Source organism: Pempheris klunzingeri, chromosome 19 (genome assembly GCF_042242105.1).
Source record: "Pempheris klunzingeri isolate RE-2024b chromosome 19, fPemKlu1.hap1, whole genome shotgun sequence".
In the NCBI taxonomy this organism is placed as follows: Eukaryota; Metazoa; Chordata; class Actinopteri; order Acropomatiformes; family Pempheridae; genus Pempheris; species Pempheris klunzingeri.
The window spans coordinates 20,671,319-20,693,221 of record NC_092030.1 but is presented as its reverse complement, the minus strand read 5'-3'; the positions used below and the strand labels follow the sequence as shown (position 1 = coordinate 20,693,221).

At 41.7% G+C, this 21,903-nt stretch overlaps 2 protein-coding genes across 2 annotated transcripts; one reads left to right on the top strand and one right to left on the bottom strand.

Annotated features, from left to right (window-relative positions):
* Nucleotides 1-4: 4 nt before the first annotated feature.
* On the bottom strand, nt 5-9,983 carry slc25a1b (slc25a1 solute carrier family 25 member 1b). The gene is made up of 9 exons (XM_070850407.1): nt 9,601-9,983; nt 6,410-6,517; nt 5,298-5,397; nt 4,368-4,506; nt 3,831-3,915; nt 2,978-3,082; nt 2,769-2,884; nt 2,193-2,266; nt 5-1,603 (listed from the first exon to the last, which is right to left on the bottom strand). Exons 1-9 carry the CDS (start codon nt 9,710-9,712, stop codon nt 1,489-1,491), a joined length of 954 nt encoding a protein of 317 aa, XP_070706508.1. The 5' UTR covers nt 9,713-9,983; the 3' UTR covers nt 5-1,488.
* Nucleotides 9,984-11,650: 1,667 nt separating this feature from the next.
* On the top strand, nt 11,651-21,427 carry LOC139218727 (voltage-dependent anion-selective channel protein 2). Its single transcript, XM_070850397.1, has 9 exons — nt 11,651-11,745; nt 12,940-13,010; nt 14,519-14,568; nt 17,623-17,775; nt 17,895-17,947; nt 18,523-18,744; nt 19,113-19,263; nt 19,350-19,407; nt 20,243-21,427. The coding sequence occupies exons 2-9, from the start codon at nt 12,944-12,946 to the stop codon at nt 20,332-20,334; spliced, it is 846 nt and encodes a 281-aa protein (XP_070706498.1). The 5' UTR covers nt 11,651-11,745; nt 12,940-12,943; the 3' UTR covers nt 20,335-21,427.
* The last annotated feature ends 476 nt before the right edge of the window (nt 21,428-21,903 follow it).

The window sequence follows — 21,903 nt, the reverse complement described above, 5'->3', positions numbered from 1 at the left end:
TTATTTGTGTGCATACATGTTAGGATTAATTACACCGAAGGCACAATACTTGGTTTCAACTACTGGAACTGATTGATGTCCAAAGATGCTTTAACAGCTACTTCTACATGTATGTAAGGTCAGGCTGAAGCAGAAGCTGAAATAGATAGCTCAAAGTAAACATTAGCATGTAAACATGCCAGACTCACAAGTTACAAACTCCAGTCTATAACCTATATATGTATATATATATATATATATATATATATATATACTGTAAATGAGCAGCAGTTGGCACATTGGGTCATCCATGGTGTAAAAAGTAAAGGCAATTAAGGTTACTCAGTTAAAAATTAAACAGAAAAATCTGAAAATCTGCAATAAAAGCTACCCTAAACCACTTGTCCTCCATGGAATTAAATGGAAGGCACTGTTAATGGCATTTCTCAAAAAGGCGTGTCTATGCAATAAAGGCAATTTAAAATTTAAATGAAAAAAAAAAAAAAAAGATATGAACATCTCAGAAATACTTCAGACACCGCCTGGAATTAAACAACTGGCACCACTACAGTGTGTGCAACGGAGTACATTATTTAAAAAAAGAAAAAAACACATATGTAGTGACTAGGTGCACGCAACATTCAATCATTCTCAATCTCAAAAGATCTCAAAATGAATCGTACAATACATAGGCACTTTTTTTTTTTTTTTTTAGAGCATCCGTCTAGTAAGTTAATTGATTTAAAACATCTCTGCAACTTAAAAGTGAACCCCTCGTTACACCACCTCAAGCACTTCTTTGTGGAAATGTGCATTTCTACAAACGTTGTGTACGTAAGCGACATAATTAAACAAAACTGCATCTCTATGGGACCTACAATCTGGATTAATCTGACAGTTGTCGTTTAAGGCATTTCAGTTGTCGATGTACCTGTAGCCTCTGCAGCATGTGACATCTGAATATTAATCAGTTCATCAGGTACTGGATGAAACAACGGTTCTGAGAGGTCTACTTGCATATAAAAGGGATTTAAAATGTTTGATCTGTGGTATAATCTTATTTCAAGTATAATTTCTTTGTCTACAGTGTCTAAATCACATTTTGTTGGGTACTGGTTCCTTACAGCATTAGCATAATACTGTAGCTGTGCTCTCATTTCTGAAGGCAATCAGATCTAAATAAAAACCCCGTTCCTTTTCCCTGAGCTCTTAAGGAACTTCTCCTTCTGGAAATTTAAAAAAAAAAAAAAAAAAAAAGGAGAGCAAGTGTAAGCAGCGACTCTGCAATCAGGAGCTTTGTTTCATGCAGATGATGCTTCCACTAGCTGTGTGTCACAAATAAAATCAAGAACATACCGATCCCTTTCTTTCTGTCTGAAAATCACTTAGAGGTAGATATTAGAACCTAGAAGCAGGGTTTAAAGGAGACTGGTGTGGGACTTGGCCTGGTTAATAATGTGAGCGGCCTTGTCCCAACAGTCCTGCTTGTGTAGCACCGAGGTTTCCATTTCAGTCCGTCTTCCAGACAATGTTCAGGAGCTTCACTACTTCCTCATAGATGATGAAGACTATGGCCACGTCCATACACACCCGACCCAGCCGAGGAACAGTACCTTTGTAGAACCTGAATAAGACAGAGGGGTTAGAAGTGGTTTCAAACACTTAGAAAAGGTTATTTAGAGATGTATTATCACAGAAACATGTTCGCTTTTGTAGGTGCACAAACGTAATAACGCTATTTTTATTATTTTAAAATCCAAAATAGCGGCCAAAACTCTTGAAAGACATAATGAAAAAAGCCCACATACAAGACGCCATTACAAGTAGGTTATTATGTTGAAATAACATGTTTTTGAATTTTAAAAACCAAGTGTAGGGACAAAAAATAAGTGGCCCCAGGATGGTGCCTTGAGGTACTCCACAGCTTGTACACTAAAAAGGAACACAGGGACTAAATGTGATAAAGTCAATTTGAGATTCTGGCAGATTGAGAGTCGTCAATATACTCATCTAACTCTTGACTGGAAAGCAAAAAAGGAGTGTTTCCAAAAATGGTAGAACTATTCCTTTAATTCATAATCGCTAGGATGAATCACGATGCTGAATTATTTCTGAATTATCGATGTGTAAAGAGCATAAATCCTTTAAAAGAGCTCCAGCTCAGCTCATTGGACACAAAATGTGCTTCCTGTTGTCACTCGTTTTCTACTTACGCCAGCGGTCCCTCGTGCTTCATGATCTTGACCGCGCAGTCCAGTGTGCTTTTGTACTTGTGAGCGTCGAGACCCTGTTAAATAACAAGCACACGTGTCCGTTACTCTGCTCAGTGTTAAAGGGATTTTTTTTTTACAGTAGATTGAAGTCAGCATGCCCCCCCGTTTGAAGAGAAATGAAAAAAATGAATATCAGTCTAAGTGTATGCTATTTTTAGAATATTTTTACTCCTTTACATTGTGGTTTAAAAGCTCTTTTTGACGAGGAACTGAAGCCGCTCTCTCTTTCTCTTTGCTCACCGTCTCTCAGCTGCAATGACAGAACTAGTCATTTTACCTCACAAAGCACAGGAGTTGCTAAAGTTGCTAAAGCGGCAGTAGACCAGCAACTCCCACGTTCAGTGAGGTAAAATCGCTGTTTTTGTCAATGGAGTCTGGTGGCTTTGGAGCGAGTGGGGACAAACACAGAAAAGGCAACGTAAGGCAGCGAAAACACTTAAAATAATGTTGATGTTCTCTTCAAATAATCTAACTATCCATTTAAATTCTGAGATGTTAACATGCTACTGAACCAACCTGCATCCTGGTCTTAATGACATCCAGGGGAGTGTTTCCAAACACACTGGCAGCACCAGCAACAGCTCCAAACATTCCAGTTATCAGGGGGTTAATAGCTTTGTCAGGGTTGTCACCTTGAAGTTTCAACAGAACAAAACAGAATCATCTGCCTGCAGTCTTGCTCGCATGCAACGATTATAAAAGACATGAACAATTCGCTCGCACACCTTTGTACCAGTTCCTCAGGGAAGTCATGACGTAGAAGCGGATGGCCTGGTTGGAGCCCTGCTTCAACACGGTCGCTGTCAGGCCTTGGTAAGTCCCCTTCAGTCCTGAACACACAACACAGTCACTAACGCTTGTCAGAGATTTAACACTTCAGGAGTGATGAGACTGAGGAAGAACATCATCCTGTCAAACCACCTGTAAAATACTATATTGTTCAGTTCCAGACACCTGTGGTTAAACCTTTGTAGACACACTGTGATCTGTAAGCTGTAATGCACATGTGTAAATGATAAACTGAGGCGTTGTTCATAACAAGTGCAATATTTTATATATATTTATATATTTTATACTTATTTTTTTCTTCTATACTGCTATAACCTCCCATGTGCAATAGCCTTTATCTCATTCTTTCACCATACAATTATTTTTTGTATATACTGTACATGTATACATATATATATATTTTATTCCCTTTCTTTTTTCCATATCTTATTTCCTCTTTTACATATTTGTTTATATATTTATACTTCTGTATGTGTGAACTGCTGCTGACTGGGAATTTCCCCATTGTGGGATAAATAAATTATCTTATCTCTCATCTTATCATTAAATGTGAACATTGTCTGTATTTGTAGGTTATTATGCTGTGATTTTACTGGTCCGGCCCACTTGAGATCAAACTGGGCTGCATGTGGCCCCTGAACTAAAATTAGTTTGACACAACCTGCTCTAAATAATGAATGTGAGGAGCCAAATACAGGCCAGTACAACCTGAGGACTAACTCCCTGTTGGATCAGTAGGTGGCAGTAAAACACAACTAACTAACTAACAAACACAGAAACCCTCCTCACCTTCAGTTCTGATGATCTCCCTCACCCCATGGAAGAACCCTCTGTACTTTGGGTTTGCTGATGTCTGATCGTGGATGAATTTGACCTGAAATGAAGTCAGAAACCATCACGGATGAATCCAACAAGCTGAAGAGAGACACTCAGGATCAGTGAGAGGAAGCTGTTGAGGTTTTCTCTCCTGGTGTCATTGATTTAAAGAAACAATAAAAATCAACAAACAACGTTTTGTTGTCCAGTTTTTTAAGTTCTTTACGTTGAATTGAACAAAATTGAATTGTCTTGTCAACGGTGGTATGATAGGACTATATTTGGTCCATGGTGGAAGTACTCTGATACTTTACTTCAGTACAATTACCATAAAAAGTACTTCATTACAAAGTAAAAGTCAAAAAGTAATCTCTGCTAAATGTAATGAAATGGAAGTATTTTTATGTAAAATCTTGATTTGATTTGATGTGTGTCAAATAAATTCAGCGGAGTAAAGAGTAAAAGATTCCTCTCAAGTAGTGGAAGTGGTATTTATTAATATAATTTTACCTTAACCGTCTCCATGGGACAGACTACGACCACAGCCTCTGCCACTCCGGCCCCGAGGCCACACAGGAATCCTCGCTTGCTGTCCAGCTTCCCATTTTCATCGCGCATCTTATTACTGACGAACTCAAACACCCCGAACCTGTAGAAGAAAATAATAAAGAACAAAAAAAGAAGATTAAATAACTCAACAAAGAAGATAATCTGTAGTATCACCCTCTAATGAGGAAGCCTTTACTTTCTACAACTACAGCTGACGGTTTATAAGTCAACAAGGAAGTATAACATCATATTTAAGATGAAATGATGAGGCAGTCAATCGATATATTGAGATAATTGATTGATTGAGTCATTTTTACTACTTTTCTTTATCTTATGTGACAGAAAACTGAAGATTTTTAAGGTTGTGACTTGTTATATGACATTTTATAGACCAACAGTCCAATTTCATTTTCGTTAGGCGGTCGATGCAGTTCTGGTTCTTATAACTAATCTATAAAAGCATTTGTAAATTATTTAATATTATTATAATAAAATCACTTGTTACTTGTCTTTTAAAGAAACATCCTAATAATATTTTGCACAAAACAGCAGAAAATAATGAAAAACGTCAACATCACAGTGTCCCAGAGGCCAAGATGAGTTTTTCAAATCACTTTTCTTGTCCGAATAATAGTGAAAAAACAAAAAGATATTAAATTACAATGATTTTAAACAGAGAAATCACCAAATCTTCACATTTAAGAAGAAGAACCAGAGAACTGATGTCAAACTAACCCATTCACTGACAAATCGCTTCAGCTGCACAACTTCTAAACCCCAAATAACCAGTGCAGGCGTTTGGTTTCACGCCTCCGCCATCATCATGGAGGCATATTGGAAATACGCTGTGGTGCATGTGTGTGTGTGTGTGTGTGTGTGTGTGTGCCGTACCTGACGGCTGCTTTGGGTATGGAGCCATACAGCAGTGAGCTCAGGCCCCTGTAGAGACCCCTGACCCCATGACCGTTCACTGTCTGCTTCACACAGTCCACTGCAGGACAGAAAGACACAAGTAAGATGAAAAACAGGGCAGATTTCTTTTGATTTCAATGATTTCTTGCTGCACAGCTGCCAAGAAAAGCTTACTGAGCCGACATAATCAGCAGCTGCTGTGTTGTGGAAATCACGGTGCAACAGTGGAGTCGATAAAATACGAGAACTGTGGATTTCTGGGTTCTTCGTGTGTGTCGGCTGCAGCCTGAAACAACAGGCGCTCGTACCGAGTTTCCTCTGGAAAACAGGTTCCATGCCAAAGTTCACGAGCTCCCATCGAACAGATAACAAAGACTAATTTCACTTCGCAAACACACATCTGGACCTTTGTGTTTGCGCTCAAATCTGCAACGTCTAGCGTGACTGTGGGCTGTTGCTCGAGCAGTTGATAGTACTGATTAAATCAGTATAGATCATTAACCAGCAACCGCTGTGAGCTGCTGTAGGATCTGTAGACTCCATCTACACTCAAAAAGTACCTCATCAGTAACAGTGGGGTTACTGCATACAGCACTGAACACTCCAATATGTGTATTTTACCTGTTTGGTTTGGTTTAATGATGATTTTATTTCACTGTAGATCTATAAAATACAACATCATTTAAATCCTGAACTTGTTTCTACAGTCATTCCTGGTGTTTATACACAAGAATGTTTTTTTAACGTCTGAAATGAAGGAATATTAGAAAATAAGAACTAAAAAAACTAGAAAATCTAATTATATGAACATTTGAAGACTGAAGAAACTATCAAAGCCGCTCAATGTGACTGTTCAACAAGCCAAGATGCAAATAAGTTTTAAGTGTTGAGCATAAAAATGTCTTCACAGCTTTAAGTGTGATGTGTTTAGAGAGGAATTCATCTAACTGCATGTTTATTATTCACTATATTATACTGACAGGTGTTTTCTCCGCCCACTTACAGTCCAGTTTAACCCCTCTGCCACCAAAACCTGCGATAATAATCACAACCGAACATAATTTCCTGACTTTCTAACTAAAAACGCTCACCGATGCCTTTGTATTTGGGAGGATTCGCCTTCTCGTCCAGCTGCAGCTGCGTTTTAACGTACTCGGTGGGGAAGGTGATGCAGATCTCTATCCCTCCGGCGATGCCACCTGAAATAACAGTAAAAAACATCTTCTAAGGTTTCTAACACCACACGTGTGCATTTCAGGGAGAAAGAAGAACAACAGACACAAACAGGCAGGAAGTGAAACTACAACCAATTATTGATTGTAAAAATATAGTTTTTTATAGTTAATCTACTTTACAGATGCAGAGATTTGTTTCTCTGAACACGGATCATCATCCTCAATAATTCATGATCAATCTGCAATATGACATTTTACACTTTATTATGTTTTATAAGCTCAAATATCTAAAGTTAAATTGCACTATGTAGCATGTTGAGGTCATTTCACATTCAATAATAAAACTTTATTCATGTACAGCAGCACATATCATACAAAGACGCTTCATAAAACAGGTCAGAATGATTTTTTAAAAAAGAGATGAAGCAAAAATAAGGCTTGCAGGATGAGAATAAATATCATCACTGGTCAAAACAAGCCTGAGAAGATGAGTTTGAAGTTTTTAGAAGTTGCGAGCCAGCTGCACATTGGCAATAACAAGGGAGTGATTAAAGCTGCAGCGTGCACGCCTGCTCCACGGTCACTCTTCTACAGTACAGAGCAGCTCCACCTTAAAAACCGGGCTGTCACACATCTGCAGTTCAACAGCAAACACTCAGCCTGCAGCTCATTGGCTCTGCTGATCTCAGTGTGATTCTACCTACAGATACTCCCTCTGGCCTGACTCCAACCAGAGGGGGTGTGTAGCCTCCAGAGCACAAACTGTTTACCACACCGCCCTCCAGAAAACCCTCTGACAGCTCACACCAGCCGCCACAGAGCGGTCCGATCCTGTCCTGCGGCCAGAAGTGACAAGTTTGGACGAAGTACGGTGAAGGAAAGTTGAACCTTCTGTCAAAAAAAAAAAAAAGCAGCTCAACAAGCCTGACAAGTTCTCCAACACCTCCACACATCAGTCTGCACATCAGCGGGACAGAAACAACACAGGTCTGCAGAAAAAAAGTCAAACTGAAGCCTGAAAAAGTAAAATGCTTTGCTGGGAACTGTGAATAATAAGTAGTTTACATTTACACAAGCTTAAATTCATCCTCACGTCTATAAAAAAAAGGCTTTTAACATGCATTCCCTCACCAGACCGCCATGCAGAGACACCCAACCTGCACTCACAACACACAATTAGATCTCTGCTTTCACTAAAACATCCAAATGCATTGTGGGTGCAGACGCAGGCGTTCCTTTGATTAGAGACTAGAGGCTTCACAGCTGAAGCCGGACCTACAAATTATGCTTCAAGTAAAAAAACAGAAAACACACACACACACAGAGAGAGAGTCCACATCATCATCTGCAAACCAGCCTCCGTGCAGTACCTGCATCACGTCCACGTATTCACGCTGGGAGGGAAGAGATATAGAACCAGTTTATCGAGTCCAGCATGTACGAAGGCTTGAACAGGTGTGTGTGATACTGATGGTGAAGCTCAACGCTCTTCTTCATCAACATCTTTACAGATGAACATGGTGTATCTGTAGACAGCAGCGGCAGTGTGGTGTGTGTGATAATATAGTTTATTTACCTTTTCACTGTATAATGTTGTATAACTGAACTTGTTTCTTGACTTCTCTGTTTGTTTTTTATCCATTAGGTGTTAAGACAGACACAAAAGTGGTCTCTATCCTCTCATCTACATCATAAAAGAAAAGAAAACAAGTCCTAAAAGCTTTAAATGTTTTATACTGTGTATGTTTTCACTTATAACTGAACTTGTTTCTTGCCAACCTCATTTGTTTTTTATGTATTTAAGTGTTGTGTTGAGTAGCTGCTGGGGCAGAGCTAGGCTAGCAGTTTCCATCTGTTTCCAGTCTTTATGCTAAGCTAAGCTAACCACCTGTGGTTTCAGCTTCATATTTAACAGACAGATACGAACGTGGTGTTGATGCTCTCTCATCTAAACCTCATCAAGAAAACACCTAAAAGCTTTAAAATATAACAAACAGGAGTGTTTCTCTTCTCTTTTCATCCATCTCTGTCCCAAAATGTCAAAACTACTCATTCAAATTTGTTGTTTTAGGACTTTTGTGCATGGAGGACGTCTATGACCAGAATAAAAGAAGTTCACTGGCACTGTAACACAGCTGCTTGTCTGTTTCAGGGGAGATTAGTGGTGTTACAAAGCCTTGGCGTGTGATCTGGTTGTTCTCCTGGTGATAACTGCCTCGTCACGCTGCTATTAGTTCAATGAGAGTGACCGTTTGTTCTTCTGACCAGAGGGCCTCCTGTACCCCCTCCTGTACGACTAGACCCCCTAGTATGAACGTCTTGGCCATCGGTGGCTCTCCTTTAGCGTGGAGGTCCTGAGCTGAACTTGTGGCATGTTGTGACCCCGGTGAATGTGTGCAGAGGCTGACAGAGCAATGTGCTTTGTCATCGTGGCTCATGCAGCTGAACGTGGAGACCCGGGCCTCTGGGCGACACAGTAAACTGTAAGAGCACCAGAAAAATAACACCCCCCCACATGACTTTCTGCTGACGGTGATGCACAGAAAGTTACACGAGCCTGCAAAGCTCCTGAGGCTGAACCACCAGAAACAGTTGGTGGGTGTTCAGCTCTAATGTCGGCTCTTTCTCACTCATGTTGCAATGTTACCGGTACTGATTGTCCCATGATGCACGCTGGGCTGTGTGGGGTGAAGGTTGAGCATCTGTCACTGATTGACTAAAGAGGCAGGCAGCCAGAGTTCTTTGAAAATGATCTGCAGCTGAAGTTTAAAGGTCTCAGGACCAGAATCTCCAAGTAGTGCAGAGGCTGCTGGTGTCCAGCTCATGGATCTGGTCCCATTTATTTCACGCTTTTGTTGTTCTTGAGCTCCCACTATGCAGAAATAATTAAAAAAACCACCCTGTGTGCCTTTAAGACGAGCTCAGCATGGTGGACCAACAGTGCATGACCGACTTTTCATGTGCCTCTGCTCACATCTGCACACACTCTCTGCTAAAACTTGTAAACAACTTCACCAGCCTGTGCAACTGTGTGTGTGTGTGTGTGTGTGTGAGTGTGTGTGTGCATGAGCAGAGAAACTAAATGACTGCTCAGGAACTTTTCCTACCTGCCAGGATGGCCTTGCCGGGGTGCGTGAAGTTGGCTTTCCCCGCCGGAGCTGCAGCGGACAGACACCGGGGTCTGTGGAAGGGGCTCACGAATGTCTGCTGCCCGGACATGACTGCGGTCCCCCGGCCTAAACTTTTCCTCTTTCTCGCTCTGCCAACACGGACGTGCTCGGTAGCTTCAAGCCCTCATGCAGCCCGGGTGCTTTGTGCAGGAAGTCCCGCTGCAGACATTGACCATTGGACTGTGGGTGCAGTCAGACCTGGACCTGGACCTGGACCTGGACCTGGACCTGGACCTGGACCTGGACCTGGACCTGGTGATAGCGCCTCTCTCTCTGTGGACTCTCCACAGTGTCGGGTCCCACCGTGGCGCTCAGGGAGGCTGATAGCGTCGAGTCAGTGCCCGCTCAGGGCGGGGCAGGGCTCCACACTCTCCCTCCTCCTCCTCCTCCTCCTCTTCCTCCTCCTCTGACACGGAAAAACGGCGTGTTTGTCACCAAACATTTAAGGTGGACTGGAGAGATGCTCTGCTGCACAGGCTGCTCTCACTGCAGCTCACAGTGCAACTAAAACATACAAACAAAGAGTGTATGAAATGTTTTAGTGACTTTATCAGCATGCTGTTGCATCTATGTTTCTATTTACTCTCTTTATTTAGCATTCTGCATCTAGATTTGGTTCTTTCCTTCAGTGTTTCACATGCATGCACGTGGTTTTAGTGTTTCTCTGTGCTCACATGGATGCTGACAATCTGAAATAAAGATTTATATTAAAAAATAAAAAGGCTTCTCAAATATTAGGGCCACTTGTAATGTTGCCTGAAGAGAGCGCTGTTACTCACACCACTCCACCTCTGCAGAGAAATACAGAAAAATGTATTATTTTAATGCTGCAGCTGGTCAATGAGCAGTTAGATTCACCATTTAAGTCCTTTTCCTGCAACATATAAGACCAGAACATCTCACCAAACGCCCTGTTTAGTCCGCAAAATCCACAAATATTCAATTTAAAATGATTCAAAGATATAAAAAAGCAGCAAATTTTCACATTTGAGAAGTTTAAACAAAAGACAGTTTGGATTTTTTCCCTAAAATTACAAACAATCAATCAGTTATTATTATTATTGTTAGTTTTTGCATGAGTTGGGAAAGTACTCACATCTTTTACTTAAGTTAGAATAATAAGAGGACAGTGCAGAAATACTCCAACATTAAGATTTTACTAGAATAAAAGTACAAAACTGTTCTAAATCTAAATATACTTAAAGTACTGAAAGTGAAAGTACTGATTGTGCAGAATGACCTATATCAGAATAATGTTTATTATATTATTGGATTGTAATTATTGATGCATTTAGTGCTTTAATGTTGTGGCTGAGCTCATTTTAATCTATAATCTATATACTGCTGAAAGATTTTAAATCAAACATCAGCTCCAAACTACAGGATGTGGCCCTTATTGTGGACAGTTAAACCACAGAGTCATTCCCTCTCAGGCTGTTTCGTCTGAAGGGTTTTTTTTAAAGTTGCATATCCAGAATTAAACAGGAATAGAAACTAAAGAAAAGTTGGGACATTATTATAGAAAATAAACACAATGCTGAGTAACAGCAACATGCATATCTGTCTTTTTTGTGTCAGCTCAGATTTTAGGGACCCGTTGAGGGCTCAGGTTGGAACCACAGCTCTCCAGCATGCAGTGATAACATTAAATGTGACACTTGTGTGTTAGAAGTATGATATTTAGCTGCCCTGTGGCCACAGAGCCACACCCAGAAGGCCAGAAGCTCCTGAGGTCGGCCCCTATGACCAGGAGCTCCATGTAAACTAGATTAAAAAACATTAAATATTCATGATAAACGCTTATTAGTTAAATCCTTCCATTAAATCACCTCTCACTCTTCCAAAAACGCCTGTGTGCACACCAGATTTTGTGGATTATGTCACACCCACGGTGGGATTGCTCTCTTGCCTTCGCATCGACTCTTTGCTCGCCCGTCGCGCCGTCACCGCGCATGCGCCATGTGTCTCCTTCATTGTCCCCTTATAGCCGTTGCTAAGCTAAGCTAGCTGTCCACTCAGCAGCATCACGCCAGGGACACTCCAGGCTCTGCAGACCTCCCCCCTCTGAACACCTTTGCATTGGTAAGCAGAACGAACAATGCAAATAACATCTTAAATACAAATAATAACGAGGTTTAATGCGCTTATTTGACGAGTCGCGGTGCTAATTGCTCCTTTGGCAGCGGTCTCTCCCCAAGGTTAGCCCCACACCTAGCATGTGTAGCGGCCGAGCTAACGGCAGGTCTGTTATGTAATGATGTTTAGCCTTGAAATGCACACTTTAATCCCGGGATGAGAGGCTCGCCGTGTGATAGTGCGGAGAGATTCAAAGCTGCAACGTTAGCTACGCACTTAGCAACTTTAGCAGCCAGGTTAGTGGTTAGCTAGCTAGCTAGCTAGCTAGCAGCAGTGTGTGTGTGTGTGTGTGTGTGTGTGTGTGTGTTTTGGGGGACAGGTGCAGGCTGAGTACTATTAATAAGAACACTAACTAACCAGTTAACCAGCTATTAAGTATCTATCTGTGTGTCATAGCCTTTTCCTGCTAGTTAGTTAGGTTAGGTTGTTACTGCAGCTCACACACAACCCCCAACCACACACACACACACACACACACACACACACACACACACACACACACACACACACACACACACACACACACACACACACACCTCTTTCACTGCCCCATCTGTTGTCCCTTTGTCCCACATAGGAGATGCAGCACCATCCATCAGCATTGTTCACTAGTTCACCACTAATTTATCCAGCCCAGCTGTTCAGGCATGTTGTGCTTCAGCCGGAGCAGCAGCCTCAGGGTCAGGCCCTCCGTGCAACCTTCAAATACACGACAGGTCCTTTGTTCTGCTGCTGCTTTAAGATTTGATCTATTTATTTCTATTTTTATTTATATGTGCACATTTGGGGCTACTTCTGTTTCCCTTGTGTGCAGCTCTTAGCTTAGCTTCTTGGTGCAGTCGGATGCAGAGCCAGTTCCCAGCTGCCTCTAAAGGAACAGCTTGTTCCCTTCTGCTGCAGCTCACAGGGACACTCTGCTGCTGGGGTATGAGACAGCTTTGGTTTTGGTACAAGTATTGTATCTAAGTATTGACTTAGACGTGTGTCAGCTACTGACTGTCTGCATCCAGGCTGAGCTCTGAGTTGTGCACCATCATGGAAGACTCACGTGTGTCTATAATCTGGGGCTTTTACTTGCTTCGATCTGCTATCGACTCATAAAACATGTGAGTCAACTACTACTGACTTTGTCTCCTCCAGCACGATGGCTGTCCCTCCTTCGTACTCGGACCTGGGCAAGGCTGCCAAGGACATATTCAGCAAAGGCTATGGTGAGTGCAGTTTTAGCCCAAAGAGCCATGTACAGTCCTGGTCACAGTTATCGGCACCCTTTCTTTTTGCAAAACATGTACAATATCTTCAGAAATAAATGAAAATGTACCAAATTAATATCAGAATTTTATTATTGGATTTCCAAAGTATTTTTTTTTTTACATCTTGCATGTTCTGATTTCAAACAGGAAACATAAAAAATGACAGTTTGCAGGATTCCTGGCCAATTTCAGCTCACACCATAGATTTTTGATCAGATTGAGTCCAAACTGTCCATTTTTTCCTTTTCAACCATTCCTGTGTGCTTCGGGTCTCATGATCTTCGACTCAAACCTAGTTTTCTTACACTGGGCAGCACATTTTGTTTTGAAATCCCTTGGTAATCCTCTGATTTCATGATTCCTGTGATAGGGTGTTGGCCTCCAGTACCAGATGCAGCAAAGCATCATGGATCCTCCACCATGTTTAACTGTTGGGAGGGTGCTCTTTTCCCTGTGGGCTTCATTTCGCCGCCTGTAAACAAATTGTTGGTGTGCATTGCCAAAACGGCTCCACGCTTTGCAAACTTCTTAATAACACTGTGCACTGTTGAAGCAGGGACACCGAGGTCCTTGGAGATGGCCTTATGCCCTTTAGAGGGCTTGTGTTTGCTAATAATAGCTCTTCTGATGTCCTCAGACAGCTTCTTTGTCTTCACCACTGTGACAAAAGGAACAGGAAATAACACGTGGCTTTTTAAAACATTCAGGTCGTACTTCATTGGCTAATAATTCACGTCATGTGGGCACTGACAGCTCAACACAGGTGATTCTAATTTCTGATTAGTCACAGGTGAGTCACAACGGGGTTTTTTCCCACACTGATTTAAAGGCTGCCAAATACCAGCGTCACAGTAGTCACTCAGTTTTTCAGTTTTTTCCTCCTGTTGCTGTTCTGGACCAACAGCATATCAAACATGAGTGATCTATAGACCAAAGCTCATCTCAGGAGATATTCTACATTATGTACTTAAGTCTCATGGGTGCCAGTAATGACGACCAGGACTGTAGCTTTAAAGTAGGTATGTGATGTTTGAGACAGAAGTGAGCGACGTGGATGAAAATAAGCAGTGTTACAGCTTTTACATACTTTATATTTGATTATAATCTTACACTTCAGTGTTTAAACCAAATACTCTGCAAGGATAAAAGTTCTCTTCCTAAAACAGGGCTCAAGTTTTTCAGCCTGAAGAAATCAGCAAAATAAAAGCGGTCATGAGCGTAGCTGTGCACAGAGCGATCTTTGTCTTTTCTTTTAATTATACAGTTATCCACAGACCATTTTTCTCTGTAAGCAAGGAGCATTAAGTCTGTAGGATATTAAATGTTATAACAATAACTAAGAATTAATTTACTGAGGATTTACTGAGGCTAACGTTCTTCCTGCTTCATATTGAACATTTGACAACATGACAAAAATCTCAGTTTTCACATCAACGTCATCTAACTCTTCACATATTTGCTTCCAGGCTTCGGAGTTGTGAAGCTGGACCTCAAGACCAAATCTCAAAGTGGAGTGGTGAGGACATGTTTCTTTTATTTTCTTTCTGTGTATGTTGTTATTAAGGCTCATGTCATTTTCTGGATGCTTTGCGCCCGATCCATCTCACCGCCTCCCCTTATGAACCTCCCCCTCCCTGTGACCCTGTGACCTGGAGCTTGAAGGTTTCTAGGTTGTTGTCGAGCGGCGCTGACGCAGACCCGCTTGGCTGAACTGATGCTCAGTTGTAGAGAAACATGACGAGCCTGTGTTTTTGTTTTCTGGCCGGTCTGTCTCTCTACCTGCCTTTCCTAACTGCTGCTCTGTCTCCATGCTGCTGCCTTCTGTACTGGACTGCTAATGTAGATGGTAAGATCGGTGTCAGAGCCGACAGCTGTTTATTCATTCAATAACCACCACCATCACGTTGTTCACGTTGTTTTTCTGTTGCTATCAAGTTTTTTTTTTGTCTTTGTTGTAAATCATTCATGCAGCATGACTATATATATGTTTTATAACTGTTTCAGTTTAGATCTAACTTCTCCTGTCTTTGAGTCACTCTGATGTATCTGTCACTTATTAGTTTGGGGCTTTATTGATAAAAGATAACTCTGGTATTTTAAACCTGGGCCATATCTTTACATATTTTGGTGTTTATATAGCTGATAGGTACAAAAACTGTTGGAATTGGACTCAGCGGGCACCGTAAAGAGCTTGTTTGATCCACTGACAGGCTCAGAGTGTTATTCTAAGTGTGTGACAGCATCATGGAAAGGATCCCTACAGAGAGAGACCTGGAAGATCCTTTTAGTTTAACCACAAACAGTTGTTATATCGCTCTCTGCACACACACCAGACTCCATTCATAAAAACAGCAATTTTACCTTGTAGAAAAAGGGAGTTGCTAACCTAGTTGCTGTGACTTTGGTGTTTTAACACGATAGTTTGGTGTTTAAAAAGGGTTAGTTTGGATCCAAAGTCACACAATAAACACAAACTAACTAACAGATCAAGGTAGTGGTAGACCAACAACTGCTGTGCTCTGTGAGGTTAAATTACCGTTTTTGTCAATGAAGTCTGGTGGCCCTGCACCCAAAATATGTAAATATCAAAGCCCAGATTTGAAAAAACACAGTTAACCTTTAACCTGCAGATTTTTTTTTGTTTTGATTTATCTGTTAATTTTTGGTCTATGTCGAAAAATAGTGACTCGACACACATTTTCCTTTTTACAGCCGCCCATTAGCAAGAGATATTTAGATGTAAACGCAGATATCTAGAAAACCATTTGATGGATTGTCATGACATTTTATACAGACATTCATGGTCCCCAGAGGATGAATCCAGCTGACTTTTCCTCTAGCACCACCGTTGGGTCTACAAGAATGTGGTACATTAAATTATGACGTGACCTCCTCATTAAGTGTGTGTGTTAAAGACTTCAGACCTTATTACTCACCTGATCGTCGTCTCGGGTTTCTGGTTCCCATCCTGACGTGAAGATTTGAGGAGTTTAGCACCCTGCTGTCACATGATCACGTGGACTGAAGTACTTTTTGGGGCGTTTTATATGACTTAAGAGAGATGAAGAGACACAAGGGACTTTACAGGATTCAGTGAACTTCAGCACACATCTGGGTTCAATGTGAAAACAGCATTGTGGTCATTTTACAGTTCTGTGCAGAGGTCGACATGCAGTGCAGTCCATAAGTATCCAGACCAGGGCGGCCACGCACCCTTTAAAGGTCTTAAAATGCCTTAAATGTACTGATAAAGGCCTTAAAAGTGTTAAATTCTGTTTGGGGAAAGTCTAAGAACTAAACGTCTGAACATTTAATGTTTGAAATCAGTTCAGAGTCGACTTGAAATAGTTCAATGACCCTGAAGACACAAGTTCTCAGACAGCATTTGTATTTGCGCGACTATATTTTCACATTTAAATTTGTTTTTACAGCAAAATTGGCCTTAAATTTAAGTAAACTGGTCTTAAAGTCTTCTACTACATGAAGCTAAAAGTCGGCATTGAAACCTTGTTGTCATTGTTTTGTTTTGTATTATTTATCTTAAAGGTAAAACTTTTACTTGAGGCAGATGTAGGAGCTGTGTTCTGTGTCTGTCTGTGTTTTCTAACCACTTTTCACTCTGGAGTTTAACATCCTGTGACATTATTAATCAGATTTGTCTGTTTTCTGTCCGTCTCGTGTGTCGCTGGTGTCCTGCATGGATTCATGTTCGGGGCCGTCTGGTTGTCTGTCTGATGTGCACTTGTTTTATTTCTGCACAGTTTAACATTCATTATGTTTGGTGTCAATTTTTACTGTTTATCTCCCATAGACTTTACAGGACAACTTAAATCTGGGCCCTACTTTTAGATATCTTGGGATTGGTCCAATAGATCTCAGTCAAGTGCTCGTTTTCGCCACTGACTCAGATTGTTGTTCTAAGTTTTCAACAACATTATGGAAAGGACCCCTACAGAGAGAGACCTTCAAGTTTAACCAGAAACAGCTGTTCTGTCGCTCGCTTCAAAGCCACCAGACTCCATTGGAAAAAAAACAGTAATTTAACCTCATGGGACATGGGAGTTGCTGCTCTAGTCGCTGTGACTTTGGTGTTTTTAAAGAGGTTGTTAGGATCTGAACTAACATTATAAAGCAGCAAAGTCACGCAATAACAAAAAAAAGTAACCAGTTAAGGCAGCGGTAGACCAGCAACTCCCATATTCTGTGTTCTAAAATCACTGTTTTAGTGAATGTAGTCTGGTGTGTGTGCAGAGAGCGATATAACGGCTGTTTGTGGTTAAACCAAAAGGATCTTCCAGGTCTCTCTCTGTAGGGATCCTTTCCATGATGCTGTCACACACTTAGAATAACACTCTGAGCCTGTCAGTGGATCAAACAAGCACTGTTAGTGGTCGTACTTTGATTGGATGCAGTAATCCCAAAGGATCACAGTGCATCCTGTTGTGCAGCTGCAGACTGAGAGGATCTATTGGACCAAACCTTTTTGTGCCTACAAGTCATCTCAACCTTATTTGTCTGCATGACTTTGCTGTATTAATGACTCGTCCTCCTCCCTCCATCCTTCTGCCAGGAGTTCAACACATCTGGCTCCAGTAACACAGACACAGGGAAGGCCTCGGGGGGCCTGGAGACCAAATACAAGATGAAGGAGCTGGGCCTGAGCTTCAACCAGAAGTGGAACACAGATAACACGCTGGCTACCGAAGTCACTGTGGAGGACCAGGTACGTGTGTGTGCGCTCCACACTCGGCGTCGCAGCCGATAAAATAACATTGTGTGAGGCTCACACTGGTATGTGGTTTAGAAACCAAGTGTTGACACACAGTCTCACTTTATCCACAGCTGGCCCAAGGACTGAAGGTTGCCTTGGATACGTCTTTTGTACCGAACACGGGGTGAGACCACGTTTATTTATGTAGATCAGTGATACCGTGTCTTATGGAGTAACATGAAATATCCTGTGATAAGTTCACACTGGGGGTCATGGAGTCGGAGCACAGAGGAGGAAAAGGGCTCTTTTCGTTAATAATTAGCTGTTTTCACACTTGAGGAGCTAAATGACTCTTTTGTCCTTGTTCAGGACGACTTTGGAAGTTAGATTAATCTACAGCAAACCACCCTCCTGTGGTTCATTTATTTAGAAATAATAAGACACTAATAAATGCTACTCAAACAGGAGGAACTAATGTGTGTGTTGGGGACTATTTTCAGCAGCGGATTAAAGCTAAAGTGAATATTTACAGCAGCAGGACGGTTTATGTGGGTTTGATTGTGGCTTTTTTTTTTTATAATTATTGCACAAATTGTTGTTCATTCTTACAATCCTTAAATTTTGTTTTGTTATGAGAAAATAGTAAAAGGACAGAAAAATGTGGAAAAAATAAACTAATGTTAACTACAGGAAACAATATTTATTGTTTAACAATAGGAAAAACATTTAAACCTCTAAAATAAAATGAAACTGTTTCAGAAAGAAGAGCGGAAAGCTGAAGACGGGCTACAAGCGTGACTTTGTGAACCTGGGCTGTGACGTGGACTTCGAGGGTCCCATCATCCACGCCGCCGCCGTGCTGGGCTACGAGGGCTGGCTGGCTGGCTACCAGATGGCCTTCGACACGGCCAAGTCCAAACTGGCCCAGAACAACTTCGCCCTGGGGTACCGGGCCGGGGACTTCCAGCTGCACACCAACGTGTGAGTAGCAGTCGCAGAGGGAACTAGTTTACGTCGGGAAGCGGTCGATTTAAAGTCTTCTGTGGCTCCTCAGGGAGCTTTGGAAAGACGGGGAAACTTTTAGCTTGATCCAGGATCAGAGTATCTCCATGTGTACTGATATATTTTAGATTTTAATAGTCTTGTGTCGGCCCATCCAGCGTTGTTGGTGTCGTCCTCAGCTTTAAGTGTTTTCCCAACTCTTCTGGCTTGTGAATGAAGCGGTACATCCACCAGCTCCATCCTCCCGATGTGTCTGTAGATCAATCAGTTAATGTCCTGATGGAGGTTCCAGTGGGGTAAAGGTTCTGCAGGATCTGCTCTCTGAGTCGCCATCTCTTGTCTCTCAGTAACGACGGCACCGAGTTCGGCGGCTCCATCTACCAGAAGGTGAACGAGGAGCTGGAGACGGCGGTGACTCTGGCCTGGACCGCCGGCAGCAACAACACTCGCTTCGGCATCGCTGCCAAATACAAGCTGGACAAAGACGCCTCTCTGTCTGTGAGTTCCTCCTTCGCCGCTAAAGCAGATCCTCCTGAAGCTGTCGTGCTGTTTTCAGCCTCACGTGTTCCTGTTTCACTCCACAGGCCAAAGTGAACAACGCCAGTCTGATCGGAGTCGGCTACACCCAGAGTCTTCGGCCAGGTAGGACCCCCCCCCCCCATTAATCAGTAGAGTCATGCTGGTGAATTTGCATTAATGTAAGAATCAATTCAGACTTTGTATTTGCAGAATATTTTAATGTCTTTATAAAGTTTCTATGAAATGTTATCACAGAAATTCTCAAATCTCCTCAGTTTGCTCTTTAACATAATCGTCTATAAACCGTTCGATGGATCGTTGAGTAGTTTTCTGCTGCTTCGTGCACAGAGGAGGTGGACAGTAACCCAGTAGTCACATTATTTTTCTTTTCTAAAAATGCGTCAGCCTCTCCGCTGCGTTAGCCGCAGGAGAAAGAAGCGATCGCAGTAAACTCCTCGTCCTAATCGATCGGTACCGAGCAGAGATGAGAAGGAAGTGAGGTGGCTCATTTGCACGACTTACTGTTCATACAATTTTAATATACAAACATTCAAGTGAACTATAATCAGAAATGATACAAACACACATGAAGACTTTAAGTTGAAAATAAGACAAAGAACAAATTCAGTCGGAGGATTCAGGGAGAAAAGTTCCATCATTTTTTTCCAAAAGCTTATTAACCAGTTTAACAAAAACAACAAAACAGTCCAAGGAGGAAAGGTGAGCTCTGTGGTATTTATTTAGAAAAGATCTGTTTGTGAATAAAGAAACTTTCCATAGAGAATGAAATTAATTTATTAAATGTCTTCTAAAAAGAGAATGTAGGCAGCAGCAGCTCCTGTGTTCTGAGAGGTAAAATCGCTGTTTTTGTGAATGGAGTCTGGTGTGTTTAGTCTTTTAGTGGGTCTGGTTTTATCCTTTTTTTTTAAAGTCTTAAATTAGTTTTGTGTCCCCGCAGGTGTGAAGGTCACCCTCTCGGCCCTGATCGACGGGAAGAACTTCAACGCTGGTGGACACAAAGTCGGCATGGGCTTCGAGCTGGAGGCGTAAAGCGGAGAACTCAGACCCACCAACGAAGAAGAAGAAGAAGAAAAAAAAAAAGCCCCTGAACCACATCACCACACACTCCTCACTCATATTACCGCCGCGGTCCGCCACCATCATCATGTAGCTTCTCTCTGGACTCCCCTCGCACCCCCTCCCTCCCTCCTCACACATTTCAAGAGCATTTCTGACAGCGATAGTCGAGTCTCAGCGTCGTGCTTTAACGCCCCCCCCCCCGAGAGGAGTCGTGAGGTTTGCGTGTTGATCCTGAAACTGACGCCGCACTCGTGTGGCTTATTACCGTTTTTATGGTTATTGAAGTGACGCTATTTATTTCCCCCGTAGGTCACGGACGAAGTAGTCGTTGGTGTAAACGTGTAGCTCTTAAAGGCTCGTTCCTGCCTTCCTGACAAGCATGTGAGAATGAAGACGTGGGCGCAGCGCTGAAGGCTTTTGCTTGGTTAAAAATGGTGCTGAGTGTCTGTTTTTCTTTGGTTCTTGTATCGGTCTGTGTCGTTGCATCCTGTGGACTATTGAATCCATATCCATGTTTTGATACAACACGCTTCACGAAGACGGGAGAATTATGGAAGTGCTATTGGTTTGGAGTTGAGAGGTCAGGACTTCCTGCTTTGATGCGACAGAAGCAGTCGCTGCAGATGCTCCTAAAATGTCACGTCTGGTGTCGGTAGGTGAAATCAATGTAGTGGGATCTTCTGGTAGTTTGTGTAGTTAGTTTGCATTTCTACAATATTGTTTTCATCTATCTGTTCAGGCACGGAGCGAACAAATACGTGGCGTCGTGTAGCTAGAAGACTGCTAGAAGACATTGCTGTCAGCGCGCTCGTCTCAAACAATCCACTCTCCCCTGATCTGTACATAGAACAGTTTACTGTCCGCTGTCCAAACACTCGTAGGATTACAGAAGACGTTGTTGTGCCCCACACGACTATCCCACTCTTCTTTTTTTTTTTTTTTTTTGGTAATCAAAATGTTTTTCTTTCCGTCTAATTGTGTTGTCATGATTTTAAGGCTCATTATTCTTTGTCGCTTAGACACAGTACCTCATTTTTTTCCAATGTCAATTAAGGGAATTCTAATAATAAAAAAATAAATAAAAACAATGTCTGGAGGGTTTTGTAATTTTAAATATGGCGCATGGATTCAGTGTAAAAGGTAGAAACGCTAATTTGAATTATTCAAACCTGCAATAGTTTTATTTTGGGATATTTGTGGTTTTATGTTTGTTTATCTGCAAACACACCAGACTCCATTGAGAAAAACAGTAATTTAACCTTGCAGAACATGAGCTGCTGCTTCGATCGGTTAGTTTGAGTTATTGTGTGATTTTTAAAGGATGTTTGGATCCAAACTGATCTTTAAGACACCAGTTCTGTGTTCTGCAAGGTGAAACTAATGCTTTTAACAAGCTGAGATGAAACATTGGTGACTGAATCACAGGATCATTTTTACCTTTAACCCACTACACATTTATAAAAGTGGTAACATTTGAATACCAAGACCTGACGGAGCATCTTTTTTTAAAGAAGTTTACACAAGTCAAATAGTTTAACT

Bases quoted from the DNA above. Each gene is read 5' to 3' on its own strand.
- slc25a1b (XM_070850407.1), bottom strand. From the start codon at position 9,712: ATGTCCGGGCAGCAGACATTCGTGAGCCCCTTCCACAGACCCCGGTGT. The intron at 6,518-9,600 runs GTAGGAAAAGTT...CTGTTATTTCAG, and splicing joins CGGCAAGGCCATCCTGGCAG to GTGGCATCGCCGGAGGGATA. The intron at 1,604-2,192 runs GTAAGTAGAAAA...TGTCTTATTCAG, and splicing joins AAGCACGAGGGACCGCTGGC to GTTCTACAAAGGTACTGTTC.
- LOC139218727 (XM_070850397.1), top strand. From the start codon at position 12,944: ATGGCTGTCCCTCCTTCGTACTCGGACCTGGGCAAGGCTGCCAAGGAC. The intron at 17,948-18,522 runs GTGAGACCACGT...AAACTGTTTCAG, and splicing joins TCTTTTGTACCGAACACGGG to AAAGAAGAGCGGAAAGCTGA. The intron at 19,264-19,349 runs GTGAGTTCCTCC...TTCACTCCACAG, and splicing joins ACAAAGACGCCTCTCTGTCT to GCCAAAGTGAACAACGCCAG.